At 42.2% G+C, this 13843-nt stretch overlaps 1 protein-coding gene across 4 annotated transcripts in view; it reads left to right on the forward strand.

Moving 5' to 3' along the window:
- ssbp2b (single stranded DNA binding protein 2b) overlaps positions 1-13843 on the forward strand; it is a 119282-nt gene that overhangs the window by 57160 nt on the left and 48279 nt on the right. For 3 of the 4 annotated variants that reach the window (XM_072714134.1, XM_023843003.2, XM_023842994.2), the window contains exons 2-4: positions 67-139; positions 2629-2690; positions 2907-2991. The exons of the other annotated variant lie outside the window; for it this stretch is intronic. In XM_072714134.1, coding sequence (XP_072570235.1) covers positions 67-139; positions 2629-2690; positions 2907-2991 — 220 coding nt within the window. The remainder of the gene's footprint in view (positions 1-66; positions 140-2628; positions 2691-2906; positions 2992-13843) is intronic. 4 annotated transcript variants of the gene reach the window in all.

Raw genomic sequence — 13843 nt, forward strand, 5'->3', positions numbered from 1 at the left:
ATGTACATTATTGCCGATAGTAACACCTGCTCCTGTCCCCCCTCCCTGCCCCGCCCCGCCCCACAGATTAGCCCTCTATGTGTACGAATACCTGCTGCATGTAGGAGCCCAGAAGTCTGCACAGACCTTCCTGTCGGAGGTAAGCCGGGGGCTTTATTTAAGGCCGTTATCGATGAGTCCTGGGGAGGGAACACTCAGCCAGCCCCCGCTATAAGGGAGCTTGCTAATTTAATCACACCTGATAATGCTGAGCAAGCAGCACACATTAGCTGTTTAGTGCCCTTTTAATGGGATTGGATGAGAGTTAGTGCAGCGGATCCAAATAGCTAAAGTGTTTCAGCGAAATTTCGTTCCAGATAGTTCAGCCCTGATGGATATCTGCTTTCCACACTTGTCCTAATTTCTGCTTCATTATTTTATTAATCTTAATGATGTTAAAATATGACAAATGATCTTTGAATATCAGTGCACAAAAAGGGATCAACTTGACAGTTATCATTAAAATTCCCTGTTTTTATACATTCTTGCATTCTTGGAGTCTCTTTCTGTAAAACTTAGTACTAACTCGAACAGCAAAGATCAAAACACCTGCTCTTTATAAGTGGAAATTGTTTTGGTGTGTGACAGTTAAGTCACCATCATTGAAGTTATTCAATGGCAGTTCAATAGCAATTATTAAAACGCGATTCCTAATGTATTAATTATGTTTTTCCTGCATTAGAGACATAGCAGTTAACTTTTATGCTTAATGGCCACCCCCACCCCACCTACAGTATCTCTGCTGAAACGGAAGGAACTGACGTCAGTCCTATCGGGCCACAGGGCCTGGCGGTTTGCAGCGCAGGCTTGAATTACAAAGGTTTTTAGTTCCTGGGAACTTGAACATTAGCAGTATGTGGATGGATTTATGAGTGAGGCTGCAACAAGTTGACACAACCGGTTCAGAGGGACACAGAAACACATTTAGAAATAATCTATGTCAGGACCCATTCTTCATCATGCTTGTTATTGGTGTCATTCTGAACTTACAAGATCAGAGAGAGGGAGAGAGATTGTAGCTCTACTACAATCTAGATTACAGAATGTTTCCCAGAATGCAATGCGAAACAGCAGTTGTTTGTCCATTTTTATACAAAGTGTTACATTAAGTGTTACTTGAATTCAACAATAGATGATGTATGAAAGTCAAGTAGTCCTGTGTGTACAATGACTGAATTTTCCCTTCAGCATTTCTGGGGTGGATAATAAGAAACCTGAATCTTCCAGCCTTCATATTCATCACGCATTATATTCATGTGGCGCACGTGTTTTTCCACAACAATTGCAGTAACTTCAACCTAAGACGTTCTGACATGGTCTTCTAATTTGCTTGATGAATGAAACACAGCGAATGCTTAGAAACACACAATCCTATTGCCCACTTGCCACTTGTTAGTTTTGACCGTGCTTATGGCCGTACTGGCCAAACAGGAGATGATGGCGGTGCTGTGTACGTTCCACAGAGGCTTTGGCACCGCCGTTCCCGAAACAATGCCTGTTTTCATCCCGGCAGAGAACGACACGCCCATGTTATTTACAGCAGCGGCACTCGCTTATTGAGAAGAGCCAGGATCGAATGTACACAGAGCATTTTTCTATGCTTTTTTTTTTTTTTTCTGTTTTCTTTTTTCTTGTGGGGGTCTGATCTCACCGTTTGGTTATGACTCATGCTTCTAAAACAGTCACCAAAGGACAGAGACATGAGATTCCCAAAACGAACAAAAAACGCAAACAGCAGCGATGGTGGCCAGTGTGGTCAGTTTGCAGGCTGCGTTTGCACAGTGATATCACCTTACAGGAAGGGGCTCATTCTGCAGCAAGGTCACAGTGCAAAACAATAGATAAGGCTGCAAACGCCAGGCACACAATGGATAGCCGATGCCGTCACAATACATCTGACATCTGGCTTAGGCTGAAAGGAAAATTTATTCAGTTATAATGAAGCCCACTTGACATTATTTCAAGAACTCAGTGCCAGAAGGTATAAGTTAATCAATTAACTGAATAATATTGAAATTTGTTTAATTTTTTTCAGTCTTTTATTAATAGTGGTAGGTCATTCAGTAAGTGAGCAGTGGTGGTAGCCTTCTTAAATATAATCATTGCTGTCACTGTATGATGTGAAAGTGAACAGGTGACTAATTTGTGGTTAATGTTGCGCCATATACACAGAGAAGATGGGCAGGTCACTGAATAAATCAATGCAGTTAAAGGAACAAGTGGGTTTGATAGGCTTCTGGAGAACTTCCAGCCTCTCACAGTCGGGCTTCGTCCAGAGCCGCTATGATTACTTTTTTAATTAAGTCTCATTAAAGTCTATTGATCTGACCTTATTTACTTTTTATTCCCCTTGAATGAATACAGAAGTGATAATTGTAGCATAAATGAGGACAGTGTAAACAGGGCTGGTACAGTGGCACCAGGCCGAGTTCCGGCGCTCGATGTCGGCCCGGCGACCTTCGGCCAAAGCGGCTCTCCCTAATGTCTACTTGCTCAGTCTTTTCATCTTCATCTTTTCTTTCATTCGGCTCTGTGAGTGTGACTCCCCAGGTGGCGTCCTCTTAACAACCTGATTGTTTTTCACCCAAGATACGATGGGAGAAGAACATCACACTGGGGGAACCTCCTGGGTTCCTGCACTCCTGGTGGTGGTGAGTGGTTCTTTCTATGCTTATAACATGTTTTGGTATCTCTGAACGTTTCTGTGTCCCTCTCTAGGAAATTGAGGGAAGACAAGGAACGGACGAGAGTGCCGACACCTGTAAAAGTCTTTGGGCATAATTCAGTGTTGATGTTAGTGAGCTGGCGTGTTTCGAGCAGCGTGGGGCAGAGCCTGCGGTTGGTCACGATTGGCCTGTGTGTTGCAGTGTGTTCTGGGACCTGTACTGTGCGGCACCCGAGAGGAGAGAGACGTGCGAGCACTCCAGCGAGGCCAAGGCCTTTCACGACTATGTGAGTACTGTCTACCCTACACGAGCCGGTTTGGCTCTGCTGCAGTTCCTAGAATCACCACTCTGTCAGCTGCACCAGTTTGTGTTCTATGTTCTCCACACTAAAGTTAGATCAGTCTAGCTAGATAAGTTTTCATTTTCTTATCACAAATGCTATTGATTTGAGCTCCCTGTTGCCTGCCTGTGCCACAGATGTCATTGCGGATGTCAGTGATTGGGAATATGTTTTGAATTATTTGCAAAGTAGATGCAGAGTAGATATGAAGTAGTAGCTTGTTTCTCCTGCAGTGAACATCTTGTAGGCCAGAGTGGTATGGTTTTTGAATGGTTGTCCGTATCTGTGTTGGACCAGAAAAAGCTATCAATCCAGGTTAAAGCCATTTTGCGGTTGTAAGTGTAGGTGTCTGACAAGGTAGTACTTCACTCAGCTTCCTTGAGCCGGAGTGTCCAATCCAGAGGAGGATCAGTCAAGCAGGGACTGGAGTCAGCTGCTAGGGCAAGAGGTTAATTTTTCGTTTGGTTTTTGAATTACTCATCAGACTATGGGGGTTTGTATGAGTATTTCCTCTTCGCCTTTCTTTAAAAAAAGAACATGAGGAAACGAGTATTTCATGAACCATTGTGTTTGGATGCAGAGAGAGGCGATACTGCCAGAGGAGCAGTGATTTCCAGACCAGTGAAAGCAAACAAAGACGTGTAATAGCCTCCTCAAACCACTGATTATGAGGATTGGTGATTTCGCGTATCGATAAGAACGGCGCATTATTCGAAGAAGTTTCCCATGCTGCCTAGAACCACTTACTGAACCATAAATTGGGTTTTCTTGATGCTCTTTTACCACCGGGGAAGATGCAGTCGGCAGCTGAAATTCCCTTTGGAGGAAATGCGAATAAGCGGATGCTAACGTCAAAGACCGTCATGAGGAAAAAGTCGATAGGGTAGGATACTTCCTAAACCGGGCCTTGATTTATTCTGCTACCCAGAACTCAGATAAATAGATGCTGAGATTGCCCAATTTTCTACGTTTAAATTTTGCACCCGTTCATAAAATTAATGCACAATGCTGATTGAATTGGAGAATTCTTACCATTACCCGAAGTGCTGCTTTTTCGGCCCATTCTAATATCAGGCCGGTGATCGGATTTCAGATCGTGATGTCACAGCTGCATCACGTGGATGAAGTCAGCGTGCCTTTCAGCTATTTCCTGTTTAATAAACAATTTATATAACAAATATTAGGGCCAATAGTGTTTGTTTAACTGAAACTGAAGAGCGGAGATATTTGTCAAGCTGCTTTGTTGGGGTCGTTTACTCAGTGTGTTCTTGTTATGCTTAACAAACCATCTCAGCTCTGTAATTAATTTAAGTATTTTTATTATTCCTCTTTTCTTGAGTGAATTTAACGTTTGTGTGTGTGTACGCACACACATTCATGAGTAGCTCTGTATTGCTGTTATCTATTAACCAGTGAATGATGATAGCCATTGTCACCTAATAATTAAAGCTGGAATAATGACCTAATAATGCACACTAATTAACTGCAGTTTTTTTTTATATAGCTGACTCTTGGTGTGTTTGTATGGCTTGGAATCAGAAGCAGGTGGAATTTGTTTGCTGTTCATTATTGCTTTTTTGGAGTGATTGATGGCGGTCGATCGATGTTCAACTGTGACTGAACGGAGCAGCCGAGGAGGGGTGATATTGTGATGTGATTGAAGGGAACAGCGGCTAATGGTGACAGCAGTGAACGCAATTCATTGTTTTAGAGCCAGGAGAGTACATCCACTTACTGAGGTCATGTGGTTTGGCCTTGAGCTCGTCTTTTTCTATTGCCAATTAGCTGCATTTCCTTGGAGTACCGTTGAAGTGGAGGGGGATAGGCCTAATTATAGACTAAAGGCACAAATTAGAACTTTTCAGTCCCAGAGATCATCTGTAGTGCATAGTTAAAATTCTCCAAGCTTACAGTCCATGCCATGCGATGAATAATATGGAGCTTTGAGGAAATAAATACAGGGCGTTTATACAGGGACCTGTGGGAATTGTGGCGTTATTGTTTTTGAACAGGAATGGGAACTAAAACGCTGCTTCGGCCTCCTCGCGCGGTGATTAGGGATTCCCACCAGGCAGGCCATGTCAAATCGAAAGGATGCCTATGACAAATGCAAGAAAATGCGTATTGTTGGCACACAGGTATCTGCTGCTTTATGAACATTTGCTTTACGTCACTGTTGCGAAAGACCGACATTAGCACCTGTTTTCGCTAAGCAAAAGGAATCCGAAGAGGATTTTCGCTTTTACGAAAAAAGCAGAAAAGCAAAAATTGCATTTAGCATTCTGTTATACGTGAGCCAATTGTAGATATACAGTCACGAGCTGCATAACGACATTTCGGTCAGCGATGAACCATATATATGAAGATAATGGAGCTAATCGTATCATATCATTCCTGCTTTTACTATATGTTAGTGTTATTTTTGATTTTCTGTATTATTTGGTATGATTTGCTAAGTTGTTTTTTGGTCTGTGAACACTCAAAAAAAATTCCCAAATAAATTTATGGTAAATGGCTTCTTCACTATACTCCATTTCGGCTTTTGAAAGGCTCTACTTCTGGATAGGGGGAAATGTGTGTATGAAAGGAATCAATACCTGTTAATAAATCATTTTCTAGAAATTCAACAAATTAGTTAGTGTTTTTATATTGCTCATAAACACAGGGGTAATATTGATACACTAAATAGGCTGTACAATAGTACAATAGGAAGAAATATATATAATGTAGTACAATAGGAAGAAATATACCTAATGTTTTACTTTTTAAAGCTGGGGGGTGGGGGGTGGGGGCAAGGGTGAGGGGACGCTTGTCTATCACAGGAAAAGATTAACCCCTGAAAAGCAAACAATATTTTTTCAAGATGCAATTAAAACTCCCCTAATTTGGATAATTGTTGTCTATTTGTCTATGTTGTATTTGTATGCAAACAACATCATCATTATGCTGATACGTATAATATATGTGCCGCATTGAAGTACAGATTCTTTTTTGAGACCTAAATGTTTGGAGACCTGCAGGTTCATTGCAGGCCTGCCAGCTGCTGTCTTTCTGTGAAGCTGCATGCTGCGGGGAGTGCCGCACACAGCACAGCACAGCACAGCACAGCACAGCTCAGCACAGCACAGCACAGCGCGTGAGCCCTGGGTCGGCGCCGCTGCACCCTTTGTCCTTGCTGTTGAGTGAACGTAGCACACTATGGGAGACCTCTGAATGACACACTGACCCCTTCCGGCCTCTGCCAACAGGAAGTGGTCACATCTGCTCAGGCACTTTCAGGAAGCACGTTCTGTCCTCAGACAAGGTCGTTGCTCCTCCCAGGCCCCCCATGCTATACACAGCCCCAAGGAAGAAGTGTGCCCAGGTTCGCACTCCGAGTGACCAAATACCCTGGATGTCCTCGAGAAACCTCTGACATAAGGCATTTGCTTACAGCTCAGGACGGTTGTGTCACTTTGCCATGTGCAAGTTCATGCCGAAATAATTAGTACCAGAACGTAATCTTTGAATGGGCAATTTTTAATGAGATTTAATAATACTTCAACATGAAGGAACGCAGGTCCTGCTGGACAGAAGTAGTAGCCAAAGGTTGTTACAAAGCTTAATAGGTATTTAACCTATAGCACCCGTACAATTTCTGTAAATTCCTTGCCAACTGACACTGAATTATAGACTTAAAGCAAGGGCAACCATAAGGTGGGGGGAGGGGGCGGGGCATGGACATTATTCAGAAGTGCAGTTCTGCAAAGTGCCTTTGGCTCCAGAGTGTACGACTTGTTTATTAGTAGTAATGATATTATTATTAATTTTTTATAATTTGCTTCTCAAGCAGTCCTGTGAAAAGTGACTTACAGGGTGTGCCATTCACTTATAGACCTTGATGCACTTTTAGCATTTGCCAGATCGCTTCAGCGATGTCTAAAAGGTGTAAGATGAAGTCCTTCCCAGTCTTATGTTCAGTCCCCGATCCCTTTCAGCCGTATGCCTTTCGCATTGCGGCATGAAATTGCTTTAAATACTAATGAAGGCATTTTAGTGCCACGTGAACCCGTGGGTCGTTCGCCGTGGGTCGTTTGCCGTGGGTCGTTTGCCGTGGGTTGTTTGCCGTGGGTCGTCCATGTTCTGATGGCCAGTAGAGGCTTCTCTAGCTCTGACCATGTAACCAGACCCAGTAGCTCCTCTGTGAGCCCTTTGCCAGTCCGGGCCCTGCCTCCCGCTGATAGGGCCGCAGTCAGCGCTGTGTTCCCCCACATACTAGGCGCCAAATCCTGGCGAACGGCCACTCTGAGCAACACTCACATTAACCGCCTTAAGTATGCATGCTGCATGGGCTGTCAGTACACCTGGATGTGACCTGTTCGTATTCTTTTAACTTTTATTTTTTTCCTCAAATTGATTGTGAAATTAAGGTGAATTTGAAATGCTCAGCATTTTTTCTAGTGTTTTGTCATGCATATTATATGTATAATTTTGAGGATATTGTGTTTTACATAATTTCTCACTAAAAAAAGACTGAAATAGCTCTGAATGGATTCAGGAGATGACAGATCGGAATTGCAGCACTTAGACTTTATAGGCAACATTAAAGTATCTGAAAGTAAACTCTTCAGTATGGATTATGTTTCCTTGGTTATTCTTGAAAGTTAACATATGTATTTTTAATTAGGACACTGGCTCTATTTTTCCTTCCACATTCTCTCCTGTTGGGGCTTCTTGCCGGTGCGTTTGGTCATCATAGTGCTCTGTAAGGGCAGAGTTTTGCTCCGTACGGAAAAGAGAGAAGACATTAGCAGGAAAATAATGAAGATAAAAGCTGTTTCTCGGCTGCTGCTGCTGGTGTTGTCTCTGCTGAAGGAGAAATGCGACACAGCAGAGAAGCGGGCAGTCGTGTTAGGGGCTGGGGGGGGGGGTATCAACTTCCACGCTTTCTGAAAAGCAGACTCTTGGTTTGTCACCTGCTTTAGGATCTTGGTGTATCACTCTGGCATCATGATGTTTTTGAAATGTTGAATTCCCTGTTTTATAAACTGATTCCGTGTTTATATCTGTCTATCATGGTTAAGTACAGTATTATTTAAACATTTTATGTATTAATGTCAGTCATATTCAGCGGACGCAGACCGGATGACAGTCACACATGAACGTCAGTGGCATCGTTAAGCTGGTGCATCCGCAGCTGCTTTCTGTGTTTTCTTCAGAGACAGAATGTATGGAGATGCTGCCTGTGTTTAGCGGAGAGCTCCTTAATGATGTAAAAGGTAGATTGCCCCCAGGGGTAGTGTAGCGTGTCGTCGAATCAGTGCAGCATCGCGTGAACCGTGGTGCAGATAATGGTACACGATTGCCCGCTGCAGGGTCGCCCGCTCCCAGCCATCGTCCCTCCGCACTCCCGTTAAACTGCTCACAACTGCAGGCGTTTTACAGAGAGGGGGACGGACAAATAGCTTCACACAAACATGAGCACATTAACACGAAAAAAAGAAAGCATTGCAGCATGAAATTGCTTTAAATACTAATGAAGGCATTTTGAGGTTGATAACAAAGTTCTTCCCTCTGGGATCAAAAAAGACACTTGTAATTTTGTGTTTTCTTGTTGAAAAGTGTTTTCATAATGCAAATTTGGGGCAGTGGCGTCTTATCAAATCCAACCTGCGAGTTTTATTTTATTTTCAATACTGAGATGAGGCCTCATCTGTGCCCTGCTATCTGGAGCTGAAGAAATTGTACTGTACGATACGAGTTTCTCACAAATGTGTGAGATCCACCTATGGGCAGTTCCTGACTGCAAGTCTCTGGGCTATGAGAGGAAACTGGGGAGAACATGCAAATTCCACACACATAGAATGGGGGCGAGATTCAAGGCCCCCAGAGGTGTGAGGTAACTGTTACCTACCAAGCCACCATGCCACTGAACACAGGCGAAATGTAAACGTCAGCCTTAAATGGCTACAATGAGCATTAATATTGTCATATCCAGAATGCCTAGATTTTACATGATGATGACCTTAAGTTTCATCCATTAATGCAATGATTTTGATGTAAAAGTCTTTTTAGCTCTCAGGCTAAAGAATTTTAGCTCTCATGCTGTGCAGTATTTATACTGACTAGGTCTGAACCTAAGTAACCAACTTTGGATGAGGGATGATTTTCTTCTGGCACGACTTGTAGTAGACATTTCTATGTTTGATTGCAAATAGTTTATTTGAAATTATAAATGCATAAGTTTATTTCTTAAGTTAAAATTTGAATATAACAATTTTATGTTTGTTTGCTAGTGTTTAGTTTTCACAGGTTTGGGATCTGATACATTTTATATACAGCCCACTGTGCCTGTGGAGCAGGTGTTTGTGGGATCTGATACATTTTATTTACAGCCCACTGTGCCTGTGGAGCAGGTGTTTGTGGGATCTGATACATTTTATATACAGCCCACTGTGCCTGTGGAGCAGGTGTTTGTGGGATCTGATACATTTTATATACAGCCCACTGTGCCTGTGGAGCAGGTGTTTGTGGGATCTGATACATTTTATATACAGCCCACTGTGCCTGTGGAGCAGGTGTTTGTGGGATCTGATACATTTTATATACAGACCACTGTGCCTGTGGAGCAGGTGTTTGTGGGATCTGATACATTTTATATACAGCCCACTGTGCCTGTGGAGCAGGTGTTTGTGGGATCTGATACATTTTATATACAGCCCACTGTGCCTGTGGAGCAGGTGTTTGTGGGATCTGATACATTTTATATACAGCCCACTGTGCCTGTGGAGCAGGTGTTTGTGGGATCTGATACATTTTATATACAGCCCACTGTGCCTGTGGAGCAGGTGTTTGTGGGATCTGATACATTTTATATACAGCCCACTGTGCCTGTGGAGCAGGTGTTTGTGGGATCTGATACATTTTATATACAGCCCACTGTGCCTGTGGAGCAGGTGTTTGTGGGATCTGATACATTTTGTATACAGCCCACTGTGCCTGTGGAGCAGGTGTTTGTGGGATCTGATACATTTTATATACAGCCCACTGTGCCTGTGGAGCAGGTGTTTGTGCCAGCTAACTGGGGTTGTGTGTGTACAGTAAAAACAGTTTAGGGAGCAGTGACATTTGATCTTAGAAGGAAAATACATTGGGGTCTGTATGTGTCTGAATGTGCGCCTGTTTGATACTGCATAGTACTTACTTATACCACTGCATAGTACTTACTTCTACCACTGGGGAGAGAGTTGCAGTTCTCACTGTTATGTAATGGGACACATTGGTCATAGTTCAAGTGAGAAAGTGATAAATAAAATCTGCATTTTTAGACATATATAAATAATATAAACATAATTTTAAGACATGAACATTAAGACATACACAAATAAGTATAGTTAACTGGCTAATTGGTGGGGAAATATTGTGTAAGTTGGCATACAAGTGGAATATATGCAGTAAATGAATAGGTGTAGTTTCAGAGTTACATGTCATGACTAGGACTCAGAGCATTCAGGTAAAGACACATTTATTGGCTTTTGCATTTCCAGTTCATCCATCCAGTAATTCTAGAAATTGTAGAGGATGGGGGGTGGATTAGATGGGGCGGAGGTGGTGACAGGGCTGTCCGGGGAATGCGCTGCTGTCATCTCAGCAGCATCTTTTCTAGTTTTATCTAGATTTTATACAGTTGAAACAGAGTTTTGTAGTTGTACACCATAGATATTTTGTACACCATAGATAGTTTGTACACCATAGATATTTTGTACACCATAGATATTTTGATTGTATGTAGTGTCAAACGTCTAATATATGATATCTGTCCTCCGTTTTGTCTCTCAAACTTATGTCCCATTTTTTCCGTAGTCTGGGGCTTTTCTCTACACATCATACTCACTATAATTGTGTATGTGATAAATGAAATTTGAAAATATAATGCAAATGTTTTGCTTATATTTCAACACTACTTTTGCAGAGATTAATTTAACAAAACAAAATGCAAAATGGCCAATGAAACGCTTTAGCATTTAACATAGTGCAACCAACTTTAACCAGTGATCTGTAAAGACTTGCTGGGTCCCAGCCATTTTTATCCGGCGAGTTTAAACATAATATCTTTTATGAATTGATCTATTAGATAGAAAATTTTATCCTCTCAGATTATCTGAGATTGATTTAACATTACATGAATTGATCTGGCTGTTACATGCTGTCATGGAATGTGAATGCTTTAAACTTTTGTTTAAAATCCCTGCAATTTACAGGCTCATGATAGTACAGTGTATAGGCTAAATACTATCTTGACACAACATTAATGGATTGTTTTGTTTAGCTGGAAATTGCTTCTAGATCTGTATTCCCATTCAGGGGGCTGTGCTATTTGTTGTATGGCTTTTATTGTATGTGCCTGACAAGATATTTTTTTAGTTCTAGTGTAAGTAGGATGCATTGATTTGTCCCCACAGACAAAACCACCCACCACTGTCTATTGTGTCACCTGTGCTCAGGTTCTCTGCTACCTTAACACCGGTGTCAGCACTGCAGGAAAAGGCAGCATAGCTCACTTCGCTTTTGCTTTAAAGTACAGAGTGCAGTTGAAAAGCACTGGGACAGTAACACATTTTTGTTGCGTGGGCTCTGTACTCCATGAGATTGTTCTAAATGAAACATTGACTTCTGACTACTTCACTCAATCCAATTATGCATGCGTTTCACATGTCGGAGAGCAGACTGAAGTCAAAAAAGATGCGAAGCAAGCAAAAACTGAGGATGGTGACAGTGGAGGCATACCAGAGCATAATCGTGGGAGATACCGAGCATCTGCTGAAGCCTGTGGGCTGCAGGCTCCCAGCCATCATTGACAGCGACGGATTTGCAGCTGAATATCAAACATGACAACTTCATTTCAGCTTATGTTAATTTGTCCAGTTACGTTTGGTCCTCCAAGATCATGGGAACTTGGCAGACAATTGCATAAAAAACTGTTTCCCCAGTACGAATGTAAACACCTTCAGTTAGAGTTGCCACTTTATACTCACTTCAGTGGGGTGGAACTCCAGGAGCTCTGTAGACTAGACTGTGGTGCTCTGCACTCGGCTTTGCTGGTAATGAGTGAAGTTTCATGGAGGAGGTGGTTCATCCCATCGTTTGTTCTTGTTTTATTTATACCTCAGTTTGGCTCCTGCAGTGCGAGAAGAAAGCAGCAGAGCTCTTTTGTCACTGAACTTTCCTCTGTAGTCTGCTGGATCCTCACTAGTCCAAGGCTGGAGGACTTGCAAGCAGCGTGAGATCTGTACCGGCACACTGAAGCAGAATGTTTTTAAGGAACCTTATCAAATGGTCAAACCAATGGATCGGTGTTTTCAGATGGAAATGAGGGAGATTCATAGAAGTACGTTTCATTATCCCTTATTGCCATCAAAGAGGGGATTGTCCATCTGTTTATCAGTTGATCAGTTGATTAGATCATCGTAAGAGAAAAAATACTGAAGAAATGTTAATGTTTTTAGTCAGTCTCATATATTAAGATGAACAGCTGGACATGTGTCGTCAAAGCCAGAGGATGAATGGATGTCTGCAGGAGAGTTAGTTCCTGGATAAGTTGTGTTTACCAAAGGGTTAAGTCCACTATATTCCTTTAATAACTTGATGCCTTTGACATTTTCCCGTAATTAAAAAGCTAATTTATTGTTGTGGTGTATTTTTAGGCATGGCGGGGGCAGCATAAACCCAATGTAAGATGGGGGAGGGCTGGAGTGTGAGCCCCTGTGCTTTATTACCAGCTATATACTAATGAGGTTCTTTTTTCTCGGCCCCAGATGCAAGTGCTCTGACACCGACACCCAAACCCACACCATGCTGAAGCTTTTCCCAGCCTGATGCTCGTTTGTTCCTATATGCCCTTTGTTCTGAAGCTGAAACAGAAGTTTTTCAGTTTCCTTCATTTTGACTGTTGTATTAAACCAGATTTGTGCCCTGTTCTGTCTGGGATAGGCTAGAGACTTGTCCTGACCCTGACCAGGATAAGCAGTTGGAGGATGGATGGATGGATGGATGGATGGATGGATGGATGGATGACTTCTGTTTCAGTTACATAAAAATGCGTTAAAATCGGTTTTGAGATAAAAATCTGCGGAATATTTGTGACATAACAATTTATTCATAATCCATATTTGGAGTAATCATATTAATTTTCATTTCCACGGCTGTGAGATTGAATTTCACCTTGATGAATAATTCTTATAGATAAAAGTAACCTGATATAAAGCCTGAAAAACACCATCGAAAGTAGAATTGAAATAGTTTGCATACCACTAAAAAGAGAGAATTATTTTATAGCAGCAATGCTCAACCTGTGGGTCACAACCTAAATTTGGGTGGAGCAAAGTTCTGAAAGGGTCGCGAGGCAGAGTTGGAAATGTAGGCATTTTAAAACCAGCGAGCACCTATGCCACGGGTGGCCAATCTTACCCGCAAAGGGCCGGTGTGTATGCAGGTTTTTGGGATAACCTGTAGGTCAGCTGTTCAAACCCAGGTGTGAGGACTCTTCAGCCAATCAGTCCTCTAATTAGCAATCTAATTAGGGACTTGCAGCGAAAACCCGCACACACACCGGCCCTTTGCGGATAAGATTGCCCACCCCTGTCCTATGTTGATCCATGATCAGATTTCCCAGCCCCAATCCTAGAATTAAACTATATAAATGGGTCGTGGGTCTGCAGTTGCTTAGCACAAAACGAGTGAACACTCAACCAATCCACGAAGCCAAATCAAAGATGCTTAATTAAAAATTCACTGACACATCCAATCAGATGTTGTGTGA

This window comes from Paramormyrops kingsleyae, chromosome 7, assembly GCF_048594095.1.
Source record: "Paramormyrops kingsleyae isolate MSU_618 chromosome 7, PKINGS_0.4, whole genome shotgun sequence".
Lineage (NCBI taxonomy): Eukaryota > Metazoa > Chordata > Actinopteri > Osteoglossiformes > Mormyridae > Paramormyrops > Paramormyrops kingsleyae.